The sequence below is a fragment of the Vombatus ursinus genome, unplaced genomic scaffold (genome assembly GCF_900497805.2).
Source record: "Vombatus ursinus unplaced genomic scaffold, bare-nosed wombat genome assembly UNPS02014779.1, whole genome shotgun sequence".
Taxonomy (NCBI): Eukaryota; Metazoa; Chordata; class Mammalia; order Diprotodontia; family Vombatidae; genus Vombatus; species Vombatus ursinus.
Window position 1 is genome coordinate 13,636,658 of NW_020954557.1, and position 15,799 is coordinate 13,652,456.

Here is a 15,799-nt window from a genome sequence, read left to right on the forward strand (position 1 = left end):
CAATTTTAAATATGTAGAAAAGCATATGTAAGGTTACTACTGACCCCAAGCCTCTTGGGTGTCCAAGTGATATTATCTTTCGATGTTTTGTGAAAACAATACAACACTGGGGCTGTTTACCTCTTATTCTCTTCTCTTGCTATATAATTGACTTTCTCCACTCATCCATATCTTATACCCCTTCTTCCATAAAAGTCACTGTTGGTAGAATCAATGAATGAATGAATAAATAAGAAACATTTATTTATTTTTATTAAGCATTTGTTAAGTGTGCCAAAGTGCTGAGGAATGAGATTTGTCTCTGCCCTCAAATAGTTTACATTCTAATAAGGAGAGTCAATACACTTGGGGAGTAGTGTTTTAGATTGGGAAGTCACTGGGATGACATAAGAGAGTTGATTTGAAGTAACTATGGCAGTTATAGATTTGATCACAGTTTCCAAGAAGAGGTGGCGAGACTACAGTGTTATGTGCAAAGCCAGCAAGGTGGCAGATGGCAAGAAGAAGAGTGGGATAGAACTTGAAGCATGACTTGGGCTGGCTGGATATATTGGGCTATGGTACACGAGCATTGTATGTGACAAGAAGATGGCTGGGGTAAAATGTAAGCTCCTTGAGGATAAGAATTTTCATTTTTGTCTGTATATTCTCAGAACCTACCATGATATCTTGCACTTGATAGATTAACAAGTGTTTTATTGAACTGAATTAGTAATATGGTATAGATAACTTAAGCTATTTTGTGGTGGTAGATAGTGCCATTTGAGATAAGCAGTGGACTTAGGATTTCATTGGCATAGGGAACTTCTTGATGAGAAGACTATCCACCAGTGCAGGTTGGAATCTTTGCCATTTAGTTGTTTAAGGCATTGAAGTTAAATGACTGCTTCGAGTCACACAGCCAGTTTATGTAAGAAGTGGGAATTGAACACAGTTCTTCATCCATCTGTCTTTATGTTTTTTGAACAGTGCTAGATATATAGGCTATGTTGAAATTTTTCCTGTTTGAAATAATAACCAAGTCAAAATACAGACTTATAAACTGCTCAGGAGCTTAATGATAGCTAATTGTATGTGTGTCTGTGTGTGTACGTGTGTGTACTTGGCCTTTAAAGTCAGAAACAAATGCTAATCTCTTGTGTAAGAAATGTAGGATTTTCTCACAAAGCACGGCTGTAGGGTTAAAATTTATTTGCTGGGCCCATTATAGGACAAAGTATATGAAGTAGAGAGATCATAAATCTGCACTATGAAAAATAACTAGTTTTTCTTTGAATTAGGTAGCAGATACAACATATATTTGGATGAGCATTTGGGGATATGAATTATACTTCAGAAAGGGAAGAAAGGATTAGTGATGCATTATTTTGTTGATTTTGTAATTTACTCTACTTGATTCTATTAGTGCTTTGCTGTGGTAGTTAGTAGATTTTCCAAGTATTCAGTGACCTGAATTCTTTAGAAAAGTTAAAGTTATATGGTTAAAATGTTTCTTTCCACAGAAAATCAACCTTCCTCACAAATTGACCAAACAGTATCCAGCTTATGAGTTGTATTTGTATGGAGAAAGGAGCTATGCCCAAGAAAACAAACATCTCTTGTTGTCAGGGATTCCAGTTCTTTTTCTTCCTGGTAATGCTGGAAGTTATAAACAAGGTAAGACTGTTTTAAGTGAATTTTGAAAAATACTGTATTAAAGAATCTTTTTATTTTTACAATGTGGTTAGTACTATGTTAGCTTTGGGGGTAGAGAATCTATGAAATAAGTATATAGCATCCTGTCTTCAAAAAGTTTACAATCTAGTTGATACAGTGTTTACTTTAAAATTAGGGAATAGGACTAAACAGTGTAATTGTGGAATAAAATATGTAGTACATAGATGCTAATTTCTATGGGAGGTCAAAATGGGGAAAGATTATTGTGGGCTAGAGTTTTCAGGAAAGGCTTCATTCAGCACAATGGGATACAGAATAAGAAGGATTTGGATAGGTGGTGAGGAGTAGGATGAATATTGCAGGTAAAGCAGTTGCATATACCCATACTTGTTCCCTGAACATATTGCCATCCAAAAGCAGAATGGGCTTCTTCTTGGAGTAGAGGCTTCTCTTTCTTGAACTAAAGGCTGAATGACAACTTAACATGAATGTGTTATACAGAGGATTCTTATTTAAGTACAGGTTGAATTTGATAGGCTCTGAGGTCCCTTCCAGCTGATTCTGAAAGGAAGAAATGGGCATATTGTGTTGGGGAGCATTAAAGAGGATGAGCTAACTAGAACTGAGGTTGGTGTTGATAGGGAGATGAAGATGATGATGATAGTGGTGGTGGTAGTGGTGGTGATAACTAATATTTATATAGGGCTTTAAAGTTTGCTTTAAAGTTTAAATATAAATATTACCTCCTTTGATCCTCACAACAACCCTGTGAAGTTGGATGGATAAAATAAGGGGTTATAGAAGGCTTTGAATACTAGGATAAAGAGTATGAACTATTTACCTAAGGGGCAGTGAGAAGATGTTATAGGTTTCTTAGAAATATAAATTCTGTGGTGGAGGCTGTGGTTAAAGCCTCTCAAGCTTGGGTAGGACATTCCAGAACTAATATTCTATTGTGAGAGACAAAGAGAATCCAGGGACTGTTTTCTATGTGTCATTGGACTACTGCATTGGGCACTTTAGGGATGAGGAATTTGTATATCGCTTAATTAGTTTCTATGCCCCTATAGGGCTATTAAGTGATCAACTCACTTTTCTCCCTCAATTCTAAACTGCGAGTAATTTCTCTGAATAGAGAGGACGATGCTGCTGGAATGAAGGCATTCCATTGTTGGTTGTTGCTTGCTACTGTTATGAAATATGCTGTTTATGTATGTTCAGGGCCTAGAGGGCAAGTCATTATTTGGAAAAAGGACTTTGTATTGTAGTAATATTTATCTAAATTATTTTGGACTTTCTTAAAATATTTTCCCCTCTTTTCCATTCCAGTGCGCTCTCTTGGCTCTATAGCACTTAGAAAAGCAGAAGACATTGACTTCAAGTACCACTTTGATTTCTTTAGTATAAACTTCAACGAAGAGCTAGTGGCACTATATGGTGGAAGTCTTAAGAAGCAAACAAAATTTGTTCATGAATGTATTAAAATAATCCTTAAACTCTATGAGGTAAGATGTTATATAGCAGATCTTTATCTTCCTTTTTCTTCATAAAGCAGTATATGTTAGTTAAGTAGTTTATGGGTTTTTTCACTTTGAGATATTATTTATTTCAAAGTTATTAAATTCAGAAAAGTTTAAAAAAGTTGTGTGTGTGCACACATGGGTGCGTGTGTGTGTATGTGTGTACTCAACTGTGGTTTCTGAAATTCAGAATTTACACTACAATTTCTTGTGATGAACTTGAATATTTGTTGGGATGGGGATTTTTGGAAATTAGCAGTTAACAGTTATTACTAAGACATGTTATTGCTAATAATTCATTATATTTATATAGTCCCTGATAGTAGTTTTCTTCACTTTAAAGATAAGCACATTGGCCATTTACCTATGATCACATATCAAATTGCTTATGCATCTGATAACAAAATTTAGGCTTCAGTTTACATGGTTTAGTACTAAAAGCAGCATTTAGTAATAAATATTTGAGTGTCTAGTGAGTTACTGAAGAAGCATACATGGGGCAGCGAGGTGGCGTAGTAGATAGAGCTCTGGCCTTGGAGTCAGGAAGACCTGAGTTCAAATCCGGCCTCAGACCAAACACTTGATACTTACTAGCTGGGTGACCCTGGGCAAGTCACTTAACCCCAACTGCCTAAAAATAAAAAAAAAAAGAAGCATATATAAGATACAGTCTTTGCATGGAAGGCATATATAACAATATAGGAAATTACATAAGTAGTGTGGCTATATAATGATTGATTTTTCATACATATGAAAATCAGTTTAATTACTTTATAGTATTCACACTATATACACATATTAAATAGAGAATAAGACAGTATCTAATGATTTTGTAGTATAGACAGTAGGTTAAATTAGAGAAGGAGATTATAGATGGCTAGAGCCAATAGTGAGAACCATAGAATTGAGACTTTAGATAAGTTTTGAATGTACAGGATTTGGATAGATAGAGTGGGAACAATATGAGGAGTTCAGAATGGGGGATTGGGGAGACAGAATCAATGAATAAGTGATAGATCATTTAGTAGTGATAATAGCTGAGGAAATACAGACCTGCATTGGTAGAGGAAGTTTCCTCACTTCAGAGTTTTCTGTACCAGTGACATTACAGGTCTAGTCCCTTTAAACTGATGCTTTCAAAAGTGCCAAGCCTTACTTATACTTATTTATACTATATTTATACTTTTTATTTTTCACAGGGTCAAGATTTTGCACCAAAAAGTGTTGCAATTGTTGGTCATTCCATGGGTGGCCTTGTTGCAAGAGCATTGCTTACAATAAAGAATTTTAAGCCAGAATTGGTAAATCTTCTAGTTACCCAAGCCACACCTCATACTGCACCTGTATTGTCATTAGATAGCTATCTCAATGGTAAGTGTTTGAATAAAAGTTCTCAACTTATAGATATAAGTTATTGATTGCTAATTTATTTAGATTATATATCTAAAGAAGTACCTGTGGTATGTGTTATGGACCAGAACAGAACAATCTTTTGTTTGCTATTTCAGCAATATGAGTACAGAATGAGCGTTTCTCAAAGTTGTTAATTGTTAAATAGACCAAAATGATTTGTACTAATTTGAATTGTGATATATAAGTCAGATAGAAAGTAGAAATATAGATAATACTCTGCATACTGTATTTTGAGGAATTTTGGAACCGCTTGTGTCTTAGAATGAACTTGAACTTTTTAATGAAGCAGATCTAATTTTTGGAATATGACTACTGGCCTAACTAACTGACAATGATTTTGTTAGGTTTCTATTCATTTTTAAAGCAAGACAATGGTAATTGTACATTGTTGAATACAAATCCATTTGAATTTTCAGTTTAATCACAGGCATTACAAAAATGTTATTGTTATATAACATATTTAAGTCACTTTCTTATTAATTTTTCTCTTTTAGATTTTTACAAAACAGTAAACAACTACTGGCTTCTGAATGCTCAGAACATACAGCTAATCACCCTCTCTATAGCTGGAGGGTTCCGAGATTATCAAGTTCGATCAGGACTGAGTTTCCTAACGACACTAAGTCATCAGACCAAGACTTTATCTGTTGTGGTAATCAGTTTTGTTGATTTTGGGTTTTTCTTCTTAGGCTTTACTGGGTTTCTTCCTGATGGCAGATAGAGGGGAGTAAAATGTAATCAGTCACCAAGTAATTAAATTATTAAGCTTTACTATGTGCCCATCGCTGGAAAGACAAATACAAAGAATAAAACAATCCTTCCCCTCAAGGAACTTACCTTCTAATCAGCAAAACAACAATTACATATATAGGTATATACAGAATAAATCTAAAGAGAAAAATACATGTAAGTATAAGGAAGAGAGGGCACTAGCATGGGGATTAGGAAAGGCTTCATTTAGAAGGGTGGTGCTTGAGATGCTTCTTTAAGGAAGAGAGAGGTTCCATGAGTGGAGGGAAAGTAATCAGGGTTGTGGATGGAATTCATTTTATTCATGCAGATAACTAGAGCAGGGGCATCAGTCAATTAATAAACATTTATTAAGTACCTACTAAGCACTGGCATGAGAATAGGAGATAGAATACTTTGTGCGAAGAGCGGATAGAAGGCCAGTTCGCCTGGATTGTAGGGTTTGGGGGAATAATGTCCATTGAAGCTGGAAAATTAGGTTTGGTCTTTAAAAGCTAAACACAGAAATTTATATTTTTATCCTAGGGGCAATATGAGCTACTGGAGTTTATTAAGTAAGGGCATGAGATGGTCAAATCAATACTTAGGAAAATCACTTCAGTAGCTATGTGGAGGACTGCAGTAGAGAGTGACTTGAGGCAGCAGACCAATTATGAGACTGTTGAAATAATCTAGGCAGAGGTGATGATGGGAAATAACATGTAATTCTCCCTATTGCTTAGACAGTAGCATTGAACATATTTGTAGTATCTCTGTTAGTGTTAAAGATGAGTTGAAAAATATAACTAATAATTTAAAAAGGGCTGCTCCCTATAGTGGAACAACTATTGGGAAATTTATGAACAAATAGTTTCTCTGTTTGCAGAGGCATTATAATCATTTGTTATATTTAATAAGACCTATTTCTTTGATTATAGTGGTCATAATAGGAAAATGTTGACTGACCTTTGTCTCTTCTATGAAATTCATTATGTGTAAAAAATTTAACATACCAGTGAAAATTCATAGGCCATTTATTTACAGGCACCAGCCCTTAATGAAGTTATACTATTATTAATAATAAATGATTAGTCTGGATAATAGAAATGTATTCAGCATTCTTATTAGTGAATTTACAAATTATCCTTCCTTGCTAGGTCATCAGATATTTGGATTTTAGTAAGACACATGTCTTGTCCTGATTGAGTTTAATATCACTTTCAGATTAGTGGAGCTTTTTAGTTATGACCATAACTTCTTGATTCACTACATACTTGGTGGTCTGAATACACTAAATACAACTAGTATAGATTGCTTGCGATGCCAAAATGTTGAACTTGATCTGTATTTTGTTCCAAAAAAACTAATAATTATAAAAGTTAGCCTTCTCAGTCCCCTAGTTAGCCTTCATGGCCTCCTGTCCACTCAGATAGATCCTTGGTCTTCTGTCTATCATTGATAATTATCTGGCTTCTTGCATACTTAAGGACATATCCTTATTTGTATGTCTATTCCGGGTATATCTCCAAATTTAATAGGAGACAGATTTTTTTCAATTTCTCATTCTACACTCTCCAGACACATACTTAGTTTCTTGTCCATTTGGGGACTACTCTGGCCTCTCATTTTACCCCTTTCTGTATCAGTCCTCTTGACTGATTCCATTTATATTTGGCCAATTTACTTAGCCATCTGGTCCCTTGACAAGTGAATGCACACTATATGAAGCAAAATTTTTATTAATCCAAATTGTTTAATGACACAAAAAAACTAATGCAGCAACACTAATAGGATGAAATGCAGAAAAATTGCATAGAGATTGTGATGGTGGATACGTTACAGTCGATAAGTCTTGAGAAAGAAGGAATAGGGATTGTATTAATCATTGAATGAATGGGAAAATATTTATAAAGTGCTTATTATGTGCCAAGCACAGTGGTAAGTGATAGAGATATAAACAAAAAAGCAGAAACAGTTTCTAACCTCAAGGAATTTATATTTTAATAGGCAGAGACAATCCTCATAGGGCACTGGTGGCTGAGGAAGAATATTTTGGTTAAAAAAGTTACAGGGGTGATGTGGAGCCATAGGAGAGTAGATTGACACACCCTTTTAGGAAGAATGACAGAGTTGATTTGATAGTAGTCCCAGAACTGGAAAGGGTGAGTTTGGGGGAAGGATACTTTTGTTGAAGCTTGTGGTTGGTGAAGAGAAGTCTAGGGAATGAAATGAATCATGGCTAGATTCCAGGCCTAGATGTGGTAGACAACTGTCAATCAGAATAGCATGGTTCCACGGCAGGAGTTCTGGGGATGAAAAGGCTAAATCCTCCAGGACTTGGTTTTTGGTCCAAGTACATGGCAGCTGGCAAGGAGATGAAGGAAAGTGTATGAAAAATAGAAGAACAAAATGTGTAGTGCCCAAAAAACAGGAACATAATATTACCATCTATTGCTATTAGTCACTTCCCAGTAGTAGTTCCCATTGGACTACATACTTGTCCTCAAAAATTCTGTTTTCTTTTATTCACTCTCCTTGGCATAAATATTCCATGGAGAGAGAAACTCTTAGCTCAGTTTTTGTGTATCTGTTCTCCTCTTAATTGGTCTCTCTAACCTTTGCCTGAATCAAAAAGCCCATGTACATCCACCAGGACTTTTTCTTATGCTTTCCTGAGCTCCATATGTCATTACCCAAATAAAACCAATGTCTAATAACTTAAGAAAAGAGGCACTTGAATTAGATAGAATTCTCAGTTTCTATATTGTTACTTAAATTCACTCTTCAAATGTAAATGGTCATCCAGTTTGATTGGCTTCCTAATTACAGGAACTAATCTTTTCTCTCTACAAGCTCCTACCTGGGACCTTCCTCTTCTCATTCAGCTCTTAATTCTTTTTGGTTCTTTGTGACAGGACGGACTGGTTAGTAAAAAGGGGAGGTAAGCCTTTGAGATTGTGCTGCTTTTCTTTGCTTCCTCCAAGATCCTCGTTATTATTCCCAAAGTGCAGGTTGCACATATTCTCTCCTTTATTTGTCCCTTGACTTCTTACTTCTTTCTTTTTTTTACCTCAAAGCCATGGAGTCATAGAATCACAGTGCTAAAGCTAGAAGGGATCACAGAGGTCCTCTAGTTCAACACCTCCATTTTCTTATAAATTTTTTAAATAAATTTACAAATAAGGAGAGTGAGGCTAAGAGAAGGATGTTAAGTGACTTGCTCACAGTGATAGAGCTTTCAAGTGTTTGAAGTTGGGAGATGAGAACTCGGGTCTTCTTGACTCCAGGTCCACTGTTCTGTCCACTACACCATACTGCCTTCTAAACCTGTTGAGCTTGAGATACTTGTTGGTGTTGTCCAATAGACGATTAATGTTGAAGGACTGAAGCTCCGTAGGGGGGAAGCTAGAAATAATTCATTAAACCTATGGGAGCTGATGAAGTCAGAGAAAACAGAAGGGGTGGTAGGACAGAGCCTTGGGATGTACCCATGGTTAGTAGATATGACTAGGATGATGAAATAGCCGAAGAGACTGAGAAGGGCAGACATGTAGGAGGAGAGCCAGGTTAGAGTATCAGGTTACCAGTGATAGAAGAGAGAGGTTACAGGAGAAGAGGGTGGTCATCAGTGTCAAGTGCTACAGAGAAGGCAAGAATTGAAGACTCACCATTAGATCTGGAAGTTTAAGAAATCATTTGGTAACTTTTGCACTATGAGGTCTAAGTAATTAACTTTTCCTACAAATTGGATTTATCTTTCATCTTCTAACAAATAAGGAACTACAAATATGTAAATTTTCCAGTTTGGTTTGTCTTTCTGGTCCTGTGTATGTCAGTCACTACCCTCTCTAGCAACCTGTCAGCTAAATGTGTCCTTTGTAACAAATCCAGATCTTTCAGACAGAGAATAAGTTAGATACAACTTCAGCTTTGTAGACCTTTGTCTTAGTCTAAAGATTAATTCTGTGTTGTAGTGCATTTTACACATAGCCCCTTAAAGGCCATTTTTATCTTCCTAATTCATCTCTCTCCTTTTTCTGTTATTGTACCAGTTGCCAATTTGTTACAGAAGAGAACTTTTATTTCTCATTTTTATGAGTGTATTTTCTATTTATAAGCTTTCCCAAAGCAAGCTGGTATGATAAATTGCATTTTTTCCAGCGTGTGATGCTATGCTAGTTAGGAGAAATGGCCTATCACCTTTTGCATGTTTCCATGAATATTCATTTCTGAAATAAACACCAAATATATGATAAATCCTGAATAAATAATGACTGCCTAATGGATCCTGGATGACATTGACAGCTTTTGAGCTCTAAAACAATGAGAACTGACATTTTATAGTATGTTAACATTTACAAAATATTTTATATACGTTGTCTTATTTGCTCCTTGCATCAATTCTGTGAGGTAAGATATAGGTCTTATTATCTCTATTTTACAGTTGAGGAAACGAATTCAACAAGAGTATTACTTGCCCATGGTCACAGAGGATACTGAATTTAACTCAGATCTGTTCTAAACTCTCCATTCAGTGATCTTTCCATTATACCATGCCACCTCTCAGTAGAGACCAGTATTATGGCAGCTGTTTTTACATATTTTGTGTTATTTCTCTTCTGTCACTTCAGAATATTTGCCTTATATCCTTTATGATGGTGATTTGAATGAATAAATAAATGAAAAAAAATGAAGCCCTTACCTGATTCTAGGTGTTGTGATGAGTAATTGGCATACTAATACAAGCAAACGAGACAACCCATGCCCTCAGGAAGCTTACATTCTAATTCTAAGATACCAAAAAAATAGTGGTTTTTTGATTACTGTTTTCAGAGCTGGAGTTGTAAGTGGGGAGGAAGCATGTGGCGACATCACATGGAGATGGTCAGAGAAATTTTTTTTTTATGTCATGTTTGTTATCAAGCTCTGAAATGGCCATCTAATGTAATCTTTGTAACTTCATTAACTTAATTTAACTATGCTAATTTATTTAGTATCTGGTAGGGTTAAGACTTAAAGATAGTATCAGATGCTTACATTTGTGAACAAAATGTGGAGTTTTTGCTTATTCCCTATATGCCTGTCTTTGTTAAATCTCAGAGATCATGGTAGGGGCACTCTGTGATTCTGAAAGCTGCTGTTGCTAATGATACATAGTAGGCAGCTGAAGAAACTCTTCCTGCCCCTCAACCTTTTGTGCTGTTTCTTCCCTTGAACCATTTGTCACAATATACTTATATTATTTTATATGACTCATTTTGAGTAAGCCTTTGTTTTGCTGCATGGGAAGTACTTTGTGAATTCTTTCTTAAGAAATTGAGTCAAAACCAGTGATGAATACTTATTGTGTACATGATGCTAAGAGGGATACTGTGAAAATCTAATTCCCAAATCAGTATGATTGCTTACATTGTACCAGGCACAGCCCTAGGATATGGAATAGAATATTACAGAAAGTCACCTTATCATTCACCATTTTGGTTCCCCCGGCTTCTCAAAGAAGAGGACTGTTAAGATATTGTTAGGAAGAATTTTGAAGGCATTTCCATTTTCTAGGAGATTTAGTGATACCATTTGCAGATCGATTATATTGCTAGCTTAGATCTAGCGCATCAGGTAATCTGGCCAACTGCTCTGCACTATGCACTTCTGTAGTCATTTTACCTTTCTTCATATTTTTGAAATCCTGTTCTTTGAATATCAGTTATATCCATGATGTTTTAGGTGACACTGAGTTGAATTTCTTACTAAAGCCATGTAAGGGATAATTTCTAGTAGTCATTAATTAACTTCAGAAAGTAGTGATTTACAGAAGCTTTGAAATTTTAGAAATAAAGGATCATTGAGCTTCACAGTAGTAACATTTGGGTTAGGTAGATTTTTAAAGCTTATTCTTGAAATGCTCTAATACTGTTAAGTCATATTTTTGCCCTTCTGGCACAGTGAGAAGAATACTGGATTTTAGCATCAGGGAATCTTGTTTGGGGTCCCACTTCTGATCCCACCTCTAGGACCTTAGACAAGTTATTTAACTTATCGAGAGTTCGGTTTCCTCATCTCCAAAGTGAGGGAGGCTGGACTCCATAACCCTTCATGTTCTTTCCAGCTCTTAATCTAAGATCCAGTATTCTGTCTTTGGCGGACTGTAATCTTTCAGAACGGACTAGCATTGTATAGTAAAGTGAATATGTCATTTATATGTGTAAATGTTTTCCTGTAAAACACATTTTGGAGGCTCTGAAAATGTGTTTCTTTTGGAGTCCGAGCTTATTTTTTCTCTCCCTTTAGAGCACAGCAGTACCTAGAACTTGGGCTTCAACAGATCATCTCTCTATAGTTTGGTGAGTAAGATCTATAATTACTAAGGCAGCTGTCATTTTTGCCATTCATATTGTGGGGCCCCCACTTACCATTTGGTGCAGTGAAGTGTTACTTCAGCAAAAGACTTTTTTTTTTAAATTAGCAGCCTGGTAGGTCAGATTTGGAAAAGTTTCATCTCCTGGGTCTCACACCTCTCAACCTTAAAATAGATATGATTACAATCAATATCTATTTACTCTTATATAGTAAATATGATAAAAATTATCAAATCATTTTGTAATTTTTCAGGTGTGTAAGGGAGCAGAATCATTCTGCCCTAATTCTGCTAATTGTAGAGTGGCATACCCTCTGAGAGAATAGAGGTACCAGAGAAAGTGGGGCTCATGCCAGCTTGGATATTAATAGGTTTAATTATGGTTAATTAGGTTAATTGGGAGACTTTACTTACAAGAGGCCAGTTGTCCTGGGTGGCAGCAGGACAAAGTAACATTGTGAATCCCCACACCAACTCCAGGTCAGATATTATATAGAAACAGAACAAAGAAGGTATAGTGCCAGGATGGCCCAGGGCCACATGCAAGTTTTCCCATGGGATAGTTGGAGTTTCTTTTGCTCTTTATATTTACTCAAGATAGTTTGCATTCTCTGTGAGATGCAAAGTAATGTTCCTAGCCTCTGGCTACCACTGTACAAGGTGCTATGTTGTATTTAATAATAATGCTTAAATTGATAGAATTATAGTCATTCCTGAAACCAAAGTCATATGACACAAAGCTTTCCTGTTTTAGATTTTTCATTTATAAAATTTTTTTATCAATTTCTTTAGGTGTAAACAATTGCAGTTGTCTACAATTAGAGCTTTTTTTGACCTTATTGATGATGATACTAAACAGGTAGGTATTAGTTAATAAATTACGTATGTATTTCAGTAAATAATTTTTGATATAATAGACTCCTGTACCTTATTGATTTATGGACTTAATACATAATTTATTTTTACTCTTACAGAAATAATAGCCTTCATGACTAAGTAGGATTAATATCAGAAATGCAAGGCTTAGGAAAAACTATCAAAAATGTACAACTTAATATACAATATGAAGCTTTAATAGCTTTTGGTTAAGTTATTTTTCAGTTGTGTCCAACTCTCTGTGACCCCATTTGGAGTTTTCCTGCTATAGCAAAAATGGAGTGGCTAGGTGGTGCAGTGGTTGGAGTACCAGGCCTGGAGTCAAGAAGACCTGGGTTCAAATTCAGCCTTAGGCACTCACTAGCTGTGTGACCCTAGGCAGATCACTTAATCTTGTTTGCCTCAGTTTCCTCATCTATAAAATGAGCCAAAGAAGGAAATTGCAAACGTCAACCACTCCAATATTTTTGCCAAGAAAGCCCCAGAAAGGGGTCACAAAGAGTCAGACATGACTGAAAAAACAATAGCAAGAATAGAAGGATAGCAGGTTCCTGCTCTTGTGAGACTTAAGAGTGTAGTAATTCTACAAACTACATACTCTTCTCTTCAGACCGTCACTAAAGTGTGGTTGACTTAATACCATGTACATAAACCATGAAAATTGTTGCATTTTTCTTTTCAGATAACTATGAAACCCAAAAAGAAGATGTCTGTTTTGAATCATCACTTTGTAAAGAACCCAGCAAAGCTTTTTGAGGAAACTCCTAATATAGTTGCTGATTTAACAGGTTGGTGATGAGAATAGCATATTTTATATTTTAGTAGAATCTAAGAATAATATCTGGAAATGCCATCATTATAGCCTAACAGAGTTTGGGACCCCATGGTGATTAGACAGATAGAGAGATATATAGATGATGGATAGGTAGGGAAATAGAGAAGTAGTAGGTAGATAGGTAGATAGATAGATGATAGGTAAGTAGGTAGAGAAGTAGATAGGTAAAGATAGATATAGACAGATAGGTGTAGATTGATAGATGATAGATAAGTAGATAAAGATAGATAGATGTAAATAGGTAGGTAGATAGATAGATAGATGGATGATAGAACACTTATCAAGCACTTACTATGTGTCAGGTTCTGTGATTAGCTGTGAAGATACAAAACAAGAAAATAAGATGATCTCTACTTTCAAGGAGCTTACATTCTAATAGGGGAAGATAAAACATTAAGAGGAATTGGGAAAGATGGAAGGAAGGTGAAAAAAAAAACTTCCCACACAGGGCCAAGGCTCCTGTGGGAAGGTGGAACAGATTAGAAAGTGACTGAGTCCCAACCACACTGGACATTCTGTAGATACAGGCTGTCCTGTGCAGGTATTTACCTATAAGGAATCAGGCCTTGGGATGAAGTTATTCTTAAATAGACAAGGGAATCTGATAGGAAGGTAGGGAAAGACCGAAGAGTGAACTTGAAGAATTTAATATATTACAACCTTTAAAAAATTCATAGTGAAACAGTGGCATTCATGCAACTTTTTGTGTATTAGTATAATATATACATGGGACATTACATTAATATAATACATAAGTAAGAAGGCAAAAGAGAAAGAATAGAAGCAGGAAATTAGAAAAAAAATTGTCAGATATAGTGGATGAAAATTTTCTTCTGCTGGCAACAGTATTACAAAATAAGGAAGGTGTTTTCCCAAGAAACTGTGGTTCAAATTTAAGTACCAGCTGAAGAGTGGATTTTCAAAGAAAAATAGAGTTAATAGGATGAACATAATAGGTGTAGATTTAAGTAATGATATAAGAAAAGAGCTCAAGATTCCTACATTTCCAGAGTAGGAGACATTTTCCAAGGTAATAACCATCCTGGGTGAGAAATGACCCTGGGTTTTCATGCAGAAATATATCTTAAGCACTTTAGCTCTGAAGAACATAATGGTGCCTTCTTTAGTATAAATAGAGATACTGTGCATAAATACACAGTTAAAGAGGTTACTAAACTTTAGAGAGTGTGTGAAATCTTTGCAACTAACATTTGTTACAAAAGAGAGTTAATAGAAACTTCAGTTCTTTTCCTGGCTTGATAGTGATTGCTACAAAATTTGATTTTACACAAATACTAAGTTTGAAATTTAAAAAAGAAATCCACCTCAGGGTGCGGAATTGTTTCCATATAAAATTAGATCCACATTCTTACAGTTATTGGTACAGAGCAATGATTTACTAGTAAGTTCTGCCAGATGAATTCTGCAATCTGTTACACACAGAATTTTTCCTCTCAATCCTTTCTGAAGAGCCTAAGAGAACTTGCCAAAGCTCAAGTCTATACCAAATTCAATGCAAAAATTTTGTTTCTGCTTTCAAATTTCATGCTTGTTACTAAGCTATGGCCAAGGGCTGCCAATTGAGTATAATGTTTAAGGTACATTCCTTCCATTTTCAAAAGCCAATTCAGTTCTTTCAACTGGAATTTGTGCTTAAGGAGTTATCATAGCAATTTTTGTTCTCATTTAACCACTGAAACTTTTCCTCTGCCAGCTGATCTGAGCCTTCTTGGAAAATTTTAATCTTGTTATCTTATTACCATATCAAAAGCTTAGCCTGCCAGGGCAGTTTGTCAGAGAAGTATGACCCATATTTGCCAATGCATTAAATACTTGTTTCTCATCCAGTTGAAAAAATTAAGTGAACATTTTGTATACCCCTCTCATGCAGGGCATGTAGCAGTACCAGTGGTAGAAACGGCGAAGTCAGGAGGAATAAGCTTTGGGGAAAGAACACATTGTTTGAGCTACACATGGGACATCCAGGCACCATCTTGGAGGCAGTTCAAGACTTGGGTCTGGAGCTTAGAAGAGAGGTCAGGGGTAGAGAAAACTTATTTGTGAGTCATCTGTGGAAATGAATTACTTAAATCCAGATGAGTTAGTGAAATCATCAAAGTAGAGAGAGGAGAAGAGGATGTCTAGCTAAGGAAGAGGAGCAGGTAAAGAAACAAACACAGAACCAGCAGAGCATGTATGCTGTCTCAGAAGCCAAGAAGAGAAAAATTTTCTAGAAATACACAGTGATCTACCTTCTCTCACTCAAGACAGGTCATTAAATTGGGTGATTAGGAGGACTTTGGTAACCTTTGAGAGAAGTTTCAGTAAACTTGTTCAGACAAGAAGTGAGATTGCAACGGACTGAAGAGAGAGCTGGTAAAATGGAAACTTGGATTATAGGCTATTGTTTTGCCA

General features: G+C 35.8%; 1 protein-coding gene across 2 annotated transcripts in view; it reads left to right on the forward strand.

Annotated features, from left to right (window-relative positions):
* The window catches only part of PGAP1 (post-GPI attachment to proteins 1), a 90,914-nt gene that overhangs the window by 14,297 nt on the left and 60,818 nt on the right, over positions 1–15,799 (forward strand). For both annotated transcript variants that reach the window (XM_027865971.1, XM_027865973.1), the window contains exons 2-8: positions 1,503–1,656; positions 2,986–3,161; positions 4,376–4,547; positions 5,084–5,241; positions 11,607–11,659; positions 12,466–12,532; positions 13,232–13,337. In XM_027865971.1, coding sequence (XP_027721772.1) covers positions 1,503–1,656; positions 2,986–3,161; positions 4,376–4,547; positions 5,084–5,241; positions 11,607–11,659; positions 12,466–12,532; positions 13,232–13,337 — 886 coding nt within the window. The remainder of the gene's footprint in view (positions 1–1,502; positions 1,657–2,985; positions 3,162–4,375; positions 4,548–5,083; positions 5,242–11,606; positions 11,660–12,465; positions 12,533–13,231; positions 13,338–15,799) is intronic.